The 13537-nt window shown below is 36.4% G+C and overlaps 1 protein-coding gene across 9 annotated transcripts in view; it reads left to right on the top strand.

Moving 5' to 3' along the window:
* ZBTB44 (zinc finger and BTB domain containing 44) overlaps positions 1-13333 on the top strand; it is a 75330-nt gene extending 61997 nt beyond the window's left edge. For 3 of the 9 annotated variants that reach the window (XM_050755962.1, XM_050755970.1, XM_050755964.1), the window contains 3 exons: positions 489-652; positions 2341-2641; positions 5720-13333. In XM_050755962.1, coding sequence (XP_050611919.1) covers positions 489-652; positions 2341-2641; positions 5720-6002 — 748 coding nt within the window. In that variant the 3' untranslated portion in view covers positions 6003-13333. The remainder of the gene's footprint in view (positions 1-488; positions 653-2340; positions 2642-5719) is intronic. The other 6 variants (XR_007719167.1, XM_050755969.1, XM_050755966.1 and 3 more) reach the window with 6 other exon arrangements.
* The last annotated feature ends 204 nt before the right edge of the window (positions 13334-13537 follow it).

Genomic DNA, 13537 nt, shown 5'->3' with positions numbered 1-13537 from the left:
TCATTCTGGGCTGGGTGCGGTGGCTCATGCCCGTGATCCCAGCACTTTGGGAGGCCAAGGCAGGCAGATCACCTGAGGTCAGGAGTTCGAGACCAGCCTGGTCAATATGGTGAGACCCCATCTCTACTAAAATACAAAAATTAGTCGGGCGTGGTGGCAGGTGCCTGTCATCCCAGCTACTTGGGAAACTGAGGCTGGAGAATCACTTGAACCCGGGAGGCGGAGGTTTCAGTGAGCCGAGATCACGCCACTGTACTCCAATCCAGCCTGGGTGGCAGAGCGAGACTCCATCTCAAAAAAAAGACAAAAGGCATTCTGGACAGTAACATTGTTTTTCATATTGTTAGTGAAACTTGAAATCTAACAGTTAAACTGTTTGAAAAAGTCTTTAAGTGTTTTATCTTTTTTCATTTAAAATTGACCTGTAGCAGTGTTTATTCAGTTTAAAAATCAGAGCCTGGTTGCCTTCTTTGGTCTGTTTTTTTTAGATTGGAAAATGTTCAGTATCCCTACCAACTCTACATTGCTCCTTCTACCAGCAGTACAGAACGACCAAGTCCAAATGGTCCCGACAGACCTTTTCAGTGTCCAACCTGCGGGGTGCGTTTCACCCGTATTCAGAACCTAAAGCAGCACATGCTCATCCACTCAGGTAATGTCACCTTCCCTGTTGTTGCATAAGTGAACACTCTAAAAATAAACATTTTATTTTGGAATCCCAGTTAAAATAGAAAACAGGGGTTTCTGAGTTTAAAAAAAACTCTGAGAAGTCAAATGAAAACAGATTAGCTAAGGTTTATTGCCAAAATGGTGCAGTGTCAGAAAGCTGTTTGCCATCAGTGTTAAGTATTCTGATTAAAAGAACATAAGGTGATATGGATTTAGTACTTTGTAAATAAAGAGACATATTAGGTGTGCACATAGAGGTGAGATAGATAAGCACAACCACAGATGGTAAAGCAAATAGGGTTAAAAGGGTCTGTATGGGTGTTCTTTGTGCTGTTCTTCTTATAACGTCTCTGTAAGTTTGAAATTATTCCCGAATAAAAGTGTGTTTAAAAATGTAATATTTTCTTGCAATTTACTTTCAGTTCTACAGTCCTAAATCTCTGTGTGCCCTGATGAGTCAGCTTTGTAGTTTGTATTTTTTTAAAACATAAGAGATATTTTGGATAAATGTATAGAAGGGATTTGAAACTTTAGTTCAGTAATCACATGAAGGCAACAGGATTCTTGTGGGTAAAACACTGACCTCTGATGAGTAAGAGATCTCTGCTGCTGTTTCAGCTGCGAGAGTTACTAGCTCACTTTCCCCTTCTGTAGATAGGTCTTACAGTCCCTGTCCTAGCACCAGCTCTCTGTGACTTGGTTCAGTCAGCACATTGTGTTGTGAAAGGTTTTAAAATTTTTTCCCCAAAACACTGTGATAATGCATTTGAGGAGACTATTAGTGCACTTTATAACTCATTTATTTCTATCAGTATTACCCAAAAAACCCCATTTTATCAAATGATGGTTCTGTCATGCTCATTACATTCAGAGATGTTAAAATTGTTCTTTCTTCTTCTCATTTCTCTGTGAGATAGGGAACAGAGAGTAGGTACTGATGATTTTCACATCTTTTCAATATAAGCCTTTCTAATGAAATGAAATAATACATGGTGTTACATGGGGATTTGGGTTCTGTCTACATACTGTAGTTAAATTGTGTTTTGAAGTTAGTAAAATAGATGATTTAGAAAAGTATTCAAAAATCAACTTCAGTAGACATTACCTAGTTGGCCTCCCCTACTGCCTTTTTCTTTTCCTTTTTAAGCACTTGTGACTTTTCACATATTCTTTTTTTTTTTTTTTTTTTTTTTTTTTTTTTTTTTTTTTGAGACGGAGTCTCGCTCTGTCGCCCAGGCTGGAGTGCAGTGGCCGGATCTCAGCTCACTGCAAGCTCCGCCTCCCGGGTTCACGCCATTCTCCTGCCTCAGCCTCCCGAGTAGCTGGGACTACAGGCGCCCGCCACCTCGCCCCGCTAGTTTTTTGTATTTTTTTTAGTAGAGACGAGATTTCACCGTGTTAGCCAGGATGGTCTGGATCTCCTGACCTCATGATCCGCCCGTCTCGGCCTCTCAAAGTGCTGGGATTACAGGCTTGAGCCACCGCGCCCGGCCATGACTTTTCACATATTCTGCACATGTTCTGAGATACTGAATTAGAGTATGTTTTTACTGGTAATTTTTGTCTTTTCAGATGATCTATTGCTACAGAAATATAGTTCAGAAATTTGTAGGGTTTATGACTTTTCAGTTTATTTTTGTTTTTAGATATTTTGTTTTGCTTTATTTATAGGAATTAAACCATTTCAGTGTGACCGCTGTGGGAAAAAGTTCACCAGGGCTTACTCGCTAAAGATGCATCGCCTAAAGCATGAAGGTAAACGCTGTTTCCGGTGCCAGATATGTAGTGCCACTTTCACTTCCTTCGGGGAATATAAACACCACATGAGGGTTTCCCGGCACATTATCCGCAAGCCTCGGATTTACGAGTGCAAAACATGTGGCGCCATGTTCACCAACTCTGGAAATTTAATCGTGCACCTGAGGAGTCTGAACCATGAAGCATCAGAGCTAGCAAACTACTTCCAGAGCAGGTGAGGTGCACAACAAAAACCCAACCAGGAAAACTGCTTTCTAAACTCTCTTTTCCTGCTTTTAGGGCAGCCTTCTGTGTTTTTACATTAGGTTGCCAGCTAGTCAGTCCCTGATCTGATAAAATTTTGATGAGTCCTAAGCATATAAAATTATAAACATTTTATAGTTGGTATTAAAAATATCTTCCTGCACAAGTGGACTACTTGTCCTCTTGAGATATTTTTTAAATAATAGAAGGTTTAAGTAATTCCGTATGGACCTTAAATAGATCTTATCGGAAATTTTTTTTTTTTTTTGGAGGTGGGGTTTGGCTCTGTCTCCCAGGCTGGAGTACAGTGGCGCGATCTCAGCTCACTGCAAGCTCCGCCTCCCAGGTTCATGCCATTCTGCTGCCTCAGCCTCCCAAGTAGCTGGGACTACAGGCGCCCGCCACCATGCCTGGCTAATTTTTTGTATTTTTAGTGGAGACGGGGTTTCACCGTGTTAGCCGGGATAGTCTCGATCTCCTGACCTTGTGATTCGCCTGCCTTGACCTCCCAGAGTGCTGGGATTACAGGCGTGAGCCACTGTGCGTGGCCTTATTGGAAATTTTACCATGTCAGATGATACTTAGTGGTAGTGGATTACTTCAGACTCTGGATGTTAATAAAATTCTTGACCACTTCTCTCTATTTAAAAAAATTCTATATAAAGGAATATCCATTGGCCAGTAAGAAAAATTTTCAGTAGCAGCTATAATGGGTGTGATGGTTTAGATCATGAAGTCATTCCTATTTTCATTCAGTTTAGAGCTCTATTATTTTAATATTAATATATAATAGAATTACCTTTCTGATTTGTAGGGCATCCAAGGAAATCAGGTTCTAGTTCTAGCTCTGCCACTAACTGCTGTTGATTAAACGTGTCACTTTACAGATGAAAAAGCTTGAAACTTAGAGAAAGATAAAATGTAAGCTTTAAATGATGGTTTCTAAGGCCTCCTCTAGATATAAAACTGTTGTTTTAAATTGTTTATAAGAATTGTACTTCTGCAGGAATCCTTAGTTTCTAATTAAATGAAATTTTTACAAATCTTTTTTTTTTTTTTTTGGAGACAGAGTCTTACTCTGTCACCCAGGCTGGAATGCAGTAGCACAATTTTGACTTACTGCAACCTCAGCCTCCTGAGTAGGTGGGATTACAGGTGTCCACCATTACACTCAGCTAATATTTGTAGTTTTAGTAGAGATGGGGTTTCATCATGTTGGCCAGTCTGATCTTGAACCCCTGACCTGAAGTGATCCGCCTGCCTTGGCCTCCCAAAGTGCTGTGGGATTACAGGCGTGAGCCACCATGCCCAGCCCAAATCTTTACATTTTAAGTCACCTTTATTTTTAAAACCTTTTTATTTTTTAATTGAATAGATGGGGTCTTGCAGTGTTGCCCAGGCTGAAGTGCAGTGGCTATTCATAGACACAATCGTAGCGCACTACAGTCTCAAACTCCTGGGGTCAAGCAATTTTCCTGCTGGGACTACAAGTGTGGGCCACCATGCCTGACTTAAAACCTTATTTTTAAACAAATTCCAAATTATTCCTGCATAGATTTTATTTTTCCCCTCAACCAGACATTCATTTTGTTTAATGCAGTCATCTCTAATTCTGAATGTGTGGTTGCCATATCACTAAACCTTAGATTATACATATCATATTAAACACAGTTTGTTCAGGACTAAAATAGTGTTCCTGTTAACTACTCATGTTATCTTTATCTTCCCTGTGCAGAGCCCTGCATTCTCCACTCTTCTTCTCTAACACCTGAAGACTTTTTAGAAAACACAACATAGGGCATTCTAAATTGCTTTGCAGATGAGCAGATTTTAATTTTTTATTAATACTGAACAGTAAAATTATAACTTTATCAAGTCTAATTACATATATTATTGACAATTCTGGTATAATGAAATTTTTAGTTCAGTAATAAAGATCTAAATAAAGCCTCTAAGATAAGACTTATTTCACATACTTAGTTTCAATTACCAAAAAATGCTTATAAGTTGAAAATTTAGGAAATACAGAAAAGTATAAAGAAATTTAAAATGTTTTCTGATCTCAACACTTAAGGAAATTAGCCACTGTTTTAGTATATTTTACAGTCCGTGTTTCCTGTGGGGACCAATAATTACTTTTTGAAGATTAACAACCAATCTCGGCCGGGCGCGGTGGCTCAAGCCTGTAATCCCAGCACTTTGGGAGGCCGAGGCGGGCGGATCACGAGGTCAGGAGATCGAGACCATCCTGGCTAACACGGTGAAACCCCGTCTCTACTAAAAATACAAAAAAAAACTAGCCGGGCGCCGTGGCGGGCGCCTGTAGTCCCAGCTACTCGGGAGGCTGAGGCAGGAGAATGGCGTAAACCCGGGAGGCGGAGCTTGCAGTGAGCTGAGATCCGGCCACTGCACTCCAGCCTGGGTGACAGAGCAAGACTCCGTCTCAAAAAAAAAAAACAACCAATCTCAAGGCATTCATTTCCACATTCTGATTCAAAGATAATTTATTAGTATTTTCATATACCAAATGTAATAGCAGGATACACATAAATTACTTTGTACATTTCCCAACTTTATAGTAGATTTTGTATTAGGTCATTTATGCATAAGGACTTAGTTTCTTAACTAACCCATGTCAAGTTTAGTAATACAAAGCTAGGTTTATATATCTCTTACTCAATGTATAATCAAGAAAAGTTAAGCATTACTCAGATGATCTTTGTTTAAGTGAGCATGCTACATTTGTTTTGTATATAGAAACTCCTCTGCATAGAACAAGAAAGGCTGTTAAGGTGTCCAAAGTTATAATGAAAGTGATAACCTGATGCATTGGTGGTAGGGAAGATTGATACATTTTGGTTTTAATGGATGTTTTGGTTCATGTTTAGCAAAGTTTGTAAGTGGAAAGTTCCTGAGTTTTAATCTTCACCGAACAATTAGTGAAATGAAAAGTCCCAATTTTGTTGTATAAATCAGAGCTTTTTATTGTTGCTTATCTATTACTGGCTTGAAAATTAATTCCATATTTCGTCCTTTGCCTCTTATCTAGTGATTTCCTAGTACCGGACTACTTAAACCAGGAACAAGAAGAGACCCTTGTTCAATATGATCTTGGAGAACACGGTTTTGAAAGCAACTCCTCTGTTCAAATGCCTGTAATTTCACAGGTCTCCTCAACCCAGAATTGTGAAAGCACTTTTCCCTTGGGGTCTCTTGGTGGGCTGGCAGAAAAAGAGGAAGAAGTGCCAGAGCAGCCAAAGACCAGTGCTTGTGCTGAGGCAACCAGAGATGACCCCCCAAAATCAGAGCTGTCTTCTATAACTATTGAGTAATTTTGTGATTTGGCTTCAGTTTTGTTTTTTGGAAAGTGCCTGTGCTTGGTCTTGTACATTTAAATTTAATTTAATTTTTTAAACAAAAAAAGCCGGGTGGGAGGGAGGGAGAGATTGGGAAAGCATTTCCCTTTTCACTTGCTGAGCCCTGAAACTGATTTTATTTTTCATAACTGAGAGATTGCTTCTGTAAGTACACAATAACATGATGTTGAAACAGAAACTATGAGACTTAAGGAGATCTGGTTGACTTAAAACTTATACCAGTTTCTTCTTCCATTGTTAAAAGTAGGCTAACAACAGACCATTAGCTAGAGAGGAAATCTGATGATTATTGACCTTCCTGAGTTGAGAGGGTACATGAGAAACTAATTACTAAACAGCTTGTCAAATGGCCTGAGTAGATATTTAATGGCTGTACACAGGACATTGTATAATATTTTGTAAAGCCTGTTGTTTTTGGAAGTATTTATGGTAAGCTTTCTTAAAAATTATTAGGGTAAATACTTCTGAAATCCGGCACACTTTTTTTATTTTAAGCTTTGTCATTTCTGTTGTGATTTTTCATGGTGAAAGTTTGGTACTGAGATGGGCATTCTCTGTACCTTTATAGTACCACTCCAAAGGCAAAGAACCATGATTGACAACAGTCAAGCTGTGGATGAAATGACCAGGAACGGAGAATGAAGTATGTAAATCTCAGCTTCGTAGGAATTCTTATATTGCTTTTGTGATTAAAATTGCTGTTTACCTGGTCTCTGAATGTTAATGCCTGACCATGTCATTGCCCGAATCAGTTTTCCCCTTGCACGGTCAATATGGTCTCTTGCATATATTGGCGTGCTGCCATATAAAGTAAAAATATTGGAGATATTCTATATTTTATGTATAGGTTTATGTATTGTTGGGGATGTTTTCATTGTGCTCTTTTGGACATAATGAAGAATTCTCGGTTGAGGCTACATCTTTTTTTTTTTTTTTTTTTTTTTTTTTTTTTTAGAGGATGGCATCTGTTGCCCAGGCCGCAGTATAGTGGCTAAGTCATAGCTCACTGCAGCTTCGAACTCCTGGGCTCAGGCCATTCTGTCTCAGCTTCTTGAGTATCTAGGATTATAGGCATGCTCCACCACACCTGGCTGACTTCGTTTTTATTTTTTGTGGAGACGAGGTTTCACTATGGTGCCCAGGCTGGTCTTGAACTCCTCGGCCAAGTGATTCTCCTCCTCTGGCCTCCCAAACTGCCGGGATCACTGCACCAGCCAAGGCTACATTCTTAACCCAACTAGATCGTTTACTAAATCCCATACGACAGCGATACGTTGTCCCTACATATTTTTAGACATTGCAAAGTTATTAAAAACAGTTACTGTCATTTTTACACAATGTAGACAACAATGTAAAAGATGAATATAGACTGTAAGATTTTCATCTATGACTCATAAATCTGGGAGAAAAAAGAAAATTGTTAAGACTAATGAGAAACTGAAAACCTTAAACTAATGAATATTACCATTTCTGCTGCTGAAAGTGTGAAACTTTTCTGGTCTGGAGTTGAAATTTATATGATCCTCTAGACGGGTATACTTTTCATCTGGTGCCATTAAAGCGTCTCTAATACTGATCCTAAATATCTGTAAGTCCATGAACAGTGAACTTTGGAATGAGTTTCTGTGTAGATACCCAAAGTTTAATAATTATGAGAGCACCTGATTTGATTAGAAAAGAGACAGAATATACAGTTCTTTAGTCAAAACACAAGATCTGAATTTTGTTCAGGTGCTAGACCATACTAAATGTATATATTTTTAATTATAGTGATTTGTTTCAATTTTTTAGATTGGCTAATTCTGTAATTTTTTCCCCAAAAACATGTGAAGAAAGGAAAAGTAAATTAAATTCCTTAGCACTGTTTTAGGTTAGGATTCTCTGTCTCTGCCTATATTCTGCAGTCCTTAACTTGTTTTCAGTTCTTTACCTCACTCATGAACTTGTTTTTACCCATGTGCTCCCAAACAGAGGTGTGTTCTCTTCAGGAGAACCAGCATACACAGGTTATGATAGGCTGCCACTGCTTATGCTGCTTCACTGATAGGGTTGAATTACTTTCTGCAGCAGACTAGAATACTTCATATAGTAATGCTGTGTCTCCACTGGAGAGGTCAGGAATTTTAATGTCACGTTGTGGTCTTTAAAAACTGTTAGGCCTACCAATAGATAAATCTCAAAATTAATTCTAAAATCTGTATTGACAAGAATAGGTAAAATTATCACCAGGAATCATTGTTACCGTTAGTTCCAAGAGGTTTTTTTTTTTTTTGGTTTTTGAAAGAGCAAGAGGAAAGAAATAAGAATAAAGAAATGTATAAGAATGGTTTGCAGATTTATTGGTTAAAAGTGTTTTTTAGTACATCCCTGACCCTGAAAACTTCACATTCAGAGATCCAAGCACAGTTTTGGTAGCTCTAAGATATTCTGTGTTCTCAGAATGAAGGATTACCCATCACTGGGTATTCCTTCCCAAGTAGAAACTTTAGATTTTCACTGGTAATTACAAATTGCCAAGTTTTATGGGAAATCTGAATATACTGTGAAAATTCATGTCTGGTTAGTTATCTGCTGCCCAGATCTTATCAATACCAGTAACTAACCAGAATTTACCATAAAATGATACAAACAAAGGCCTTTTTCTATTTCAGTGAGGGTACATTTTTCTTGATACATGTGCTTCAAGGATATTGGATCTGTTTATGGATCTGTTTTAGGAAACAGATTTGCAAGGGATAATTGTATATATAGTAGTATTTAGATTTATTTCAAATTCATCTTAGGGATGCCTAGATGCATAATTTTTACCAGGACATATTGAAAATATTGCAAAGAGATAGCCAGTTATATTATCCCATTCATATAGAAGTTACCAGTATAACTAAACATAAATATTCCAGTTTAGAGTACTTAAACGTAGCTATCTTTCTTAAAGCCAGGAGGGTAACTTTGTGGTATCTAAAGGGCTTAAATTTCAGAATGCAGAATAAATTGCCTTTTTAAAACCAAACATTTTATACAAGAAAAGCTTTTATTTTCAGTTTTTTAACTACCAAATAGGTGTGATGTACTTTAGAAGTAAACAAAAAGATGTTCACCCATGATAATGGATGTTAAATCTCCTGCAGTTGTTCTTCTCATGTTTAAAGGGTATATTCTCATAGTGGAAGCATCTAGCATGTCAGTGATTTCATCTAATTCAGAAACAAAGGGATTAATATTGGTCTTTATTTTTTGGTATTTTAAGTTTTATATAAATGGATGCAGATGGAGATTATCACCCACAAATATATTTAAGTGGATTTTTCTCAATTTGAATTTCAAGTAATTTTTTTATTTCAAGTAATTATGCATTTAGTTACATTGCCGGTTTTTTTAAGTTCTCAATTTCAGTAAGACAAAATATACTAAAATATTTAAATAGCTTCATTCAATCTTACATTTTGACATTTCAGCAACCATTCTGGCTTACAGTAATTAGGCCCCTTGTTATGAGACATGCCCTTTGTTATTAATAACTAGCAAAAAGAAAAACCTTTCATCTTGTTAAAATACTTTACCAAATGAAATAGACTGGTTAACACATCTAAAGTCCATAATTATTGGTAACTCAGTTACCTTCTAACTAAGGCTAGTTCAGGAGACTCTCCCAGTTTATAAATGGTTCCCTTGGGAGCCTTTGGAAGCTATATTAAATATTTCTTTATTTCTTGTTTTATTCTCTTAATCTAAATAGAGGCCAGTTATCTATTTTATCCATTTTTATCTTGAAGATTCTCAGATTATGTTTTAGTCCCTTTTAGCTTTAATAGTCCTTGAAAAATACATTACTGTATAATGTAGTGGCAATTCTGTAACACACAGAGAATTATTCTTATTACTTGAATGAATCCTAAAATTTTAATATTTTAGCTGAAAGAAGTTTGAGATTTGTGGAATTGATGAACAAAAGAATTAGAAACTTTCATATGGTACTTTGTTTCACTCATCTGCAAAGTATGAAGTTGTAATTCTGAAATATACATCCAAGTGAATGAGAATTAAAAATTTTCTGAATATTAATACTAACTGGGAAAAACAGAAAACTAGTGTGAAGTTTACAGTTAGAAGAAACAGACCCAAAGTTGCCAAAAGGTAATAAATAAATGTAGTTTTCACTGTAAGTTATTGATGTAAGATGCTTTATTTGTAATATATTTAGATTTTGAAAGTTATTGAGAGATGAATGTATAAAAGCTAAATTTTCTTTTCTGAAGCAGCGAAACAAAATTGGGGTAACAAGGAAGCTCTATGGTGGCAAACATGTCTGTGAGGAATATTAAGCACACTCCCACAGGCTTTAAACTCAAATCATGAACATTTAAATTAAGTCGTTCCTTATTTTGCCTATACCCATTTTTACCTTTCAGTGTCGTTTTTGCTTGACAGAGTATGGTGACAGAGTGTTTTTATTTGGAAAGTCCTCAGCAAGATGAATTAGCCAAAAGCAATAATGGTTCAGATTAAACAATGAAGTGGAATTGATTCAGTCCCAGCCCAACTAAGGAACAGTTGCTCTCTGGGTGTCTCATTTTAGATGATCGATAAGTTGAGATGTTGTAATATTTATGGGGGGTTAAGCCTATGTCAATTGTGGGATGAAGACTGGTAGTACCACTACCATCAGTAGTCATACTTTTTTTTTTTACTTTTTACTAAACTAATACTAGACATTTCCACTCTGTCATGATTATATTTTTATGACAGGAAAATAAAAACAGTTCCATGTTTTTATAAATAGTCTCTGCAAAGATTTCAGATGTTATTGGTATCTCGGTTTGGCAGTATCTGAAAAATTGAGATTGCCTTTAAAGTGTTCATGCTACTTTTACTTAAGTAAACCTCCACTGTATAAGACCCAGGCCGGTTCCAACTAATACCAAGGTTTCTATGCGCATAATAGTTTACACAGAACTTAAAGACTATGGATTAAAAACAAAAATTTTTTTAACTTTAAAATTTTTAATTTTTGTTCAAAGTAGCTGGTTTATAAAGTCAAATTCTTTTATTATTTCCTTTCTCTTTTAAGTTGACTGATTTTGCTGATTAAGCGTAAAGTCCCAGGCACAGTTGTGATGACGTACTGATAAAATGGGTGCCTAGTGGGTTGAGGAGCTCCAGTGTCAAGACTTTTATTAAATTGCCCTTGTTTTCCCAAATGCCAATCTAGCCGTATTTAGATTTCATTATTCAATAAAACAGATTAAAAATCATCCCATAAATGAATGTTGAGGTTACCAAAGTACATCACCTGCTGAGGAAGGAGAAATCTTCCTGCTTTAAGGGAGCCCTGTCGTCTCTCCTTGACACGTTGTTTCCCTTGGTATTAGTGGAAGCTCTGTTCAAGATGGGAAGCCTTTCCTGCAGTTCTTAGAAACACCTGCTTTCTAAAGAGAGCCTTTTCTAGGATTAGGTTATGTGTGTTTTCTCTAGGAGATTTTTTATTTCAGTTACCAATTTAATTTTCAAGTTGACAGATGCTATGTGAAGTCTCTCATACTGAGAGTAGTCCATTAAAGTTTTGAAAGTTGCACTGCTTTTCATCTTTCAGGTACCTGAAATGAATGACATCAGGTGTTTGGAAGGAGTAAGATCATAAACTTTATTCATTTTCTTCCTTGTACAAAGTGATGACTTCTAATGCTTATATCTCAAGGTATTTTTTAAAAAAGCAACAGTCCCTAATAGAGTAAAATTTGGTTTTGGTCCAAGTTCCCAATAATATATTTAATGTTTCTGTTGTTACTGGTGCCTCCTGTTGCATCAGATAGAGATTGCCTGCCTCTTTGTAGGGCACCCTTGTGGCACCTTATGTCCAACTTGGAGGATAGTATATGGCTTCTTTGTGCCTCTACTATCTTTTCAAAAGCCATTTTATAAAAATCCTAGGTAGCCTATTTTAATATTTAAATATATATATTTGTGAAAGAACTTTTACAACAGACTTTTTTTTTACTTTAAAATTCCTGTATTTCCATTTTTAAGAGTAAATTTAATCTCCAGGATATAGAAGTGTCTTTTTTCCAGAGAAGCATAATGAGAAAGTCAGATTGAGGTAATAGACCAGAATTAAGTGATAGAAGAAGCTGTTGTTTGGTTAAAGGACACAGGTTTGAAGGAAAAAAATTTTGATGTAACAAATTTTTAAATAAAATTTTGTTTTTGTTCTGTAATTTCATATTTGCTGCTACAGTAGCTCAATATTTTACAGGGCTAACATAAATCTGGCTCCATTTAAAAACTGGAGTACTTCCTAGTGCAGCCAGCCTAGGCAGAAACTGTACACATGGTCTTCCAGCTGGGTGACTGATGGTTTTGTGTAGCTGATGCATGCTTTAATATTTGCCTATAGCCCTGCAGCAAGGAAGTCGAGGTGGGGGTACTTTTTTACCCTGCCAGTTATAGCATTATGATTCTTTCTGGGCACTGGCATTTTGTGAAACTCTCAAGGGAAGGTGATGCAGGGGAGAAAATGTGAATTAAATTACATAGATGGGTGTTTTTATGTCTTCTACCCCTTTCCTAGAATTAGTACAACTCTTAACTGTGCCAGTCCCCAGTTCACCAGCTTTGTATCCAGTCGTCATCTCATTCAAGTATGGCTTTACTTGGTGACACTGGCCATAGCTAAATTACTTGGCATGTTTGACTTTTGACAATAACAGAAATTGTTTTGGATTTTGTTTTATTTCCAAAAAATGTATACAATGTCAGAACTTCACATTTTATATACTAGTATCTGGCTATTAGTATTTTACAGGAACCATAGTTCTTGGTGACTACATATATATATATATATATATATATTTTTGTGACCTTTTTTGTAAACTAAGTGCCGTTTCAACGTTACAATCATTTTTAGAGTTATTGTAATCAATGTGAATATCATGTTTTTTCAAATCTGTTCTGAGCCTATAGTGTTTGCTTTGTGAACATAAGTGTATTGTATATATTCTGTATAGTTATATTGTACTGAAATTAGCTTGTTTGATATAAGGAAAATATGTATTGAGTACCTTTTTGCTAGCCTGATTGTTTAATCTTTTTAAAAAAGGTTTAAACTTTTTTTAAAAAAAAAAAAATTCTTTAAACTGGCCTTTATTACATGGTCACACATAAAGTTGCAGTTAGGAAAGGGATGGGCAGGGAAAAACTAGTTTTGAGTGTCTTTAGATAGAAACATGAGACTAAGGTTTGGTTTTGTTTTCGTTTTCTCATTAAAATATCTTATGCTTTATGGAATAAAACTTCCTGCTGTTGTTATTTATTGTTTGCTGGGCGGTGGTGTTGGCTGAGGTCATGTGAGTGAGAAAAGGCATCAGAGTAATTCATTACTTAAATAATTATCTACTTAGAGTACACAGAGTAGAGAGGGTTACATTAGACAGCACATGTCAATTTTTGGTGAAGTAGAGCTTAAGTGCAAAGAACTCAAAAACACCATACCCCAA

The sequence above is a fragment of the Macaca thibetana genome, chromosome 14 (assembly GCF_024542745.1).
Source record: "Macaca thibetana thibetana isolate TM-01 chromosome 14, ASM2454274v1, whole genome shotgun sequence".
NCBI lineage: Eukaryota > Metazoa > Chordata > Mammalia > Primates > Cercopithecidae > Macaca > Macaca thibetana.
This window is presented reverse-complemented; position numbering and strand designations above follow the sequence as displayed.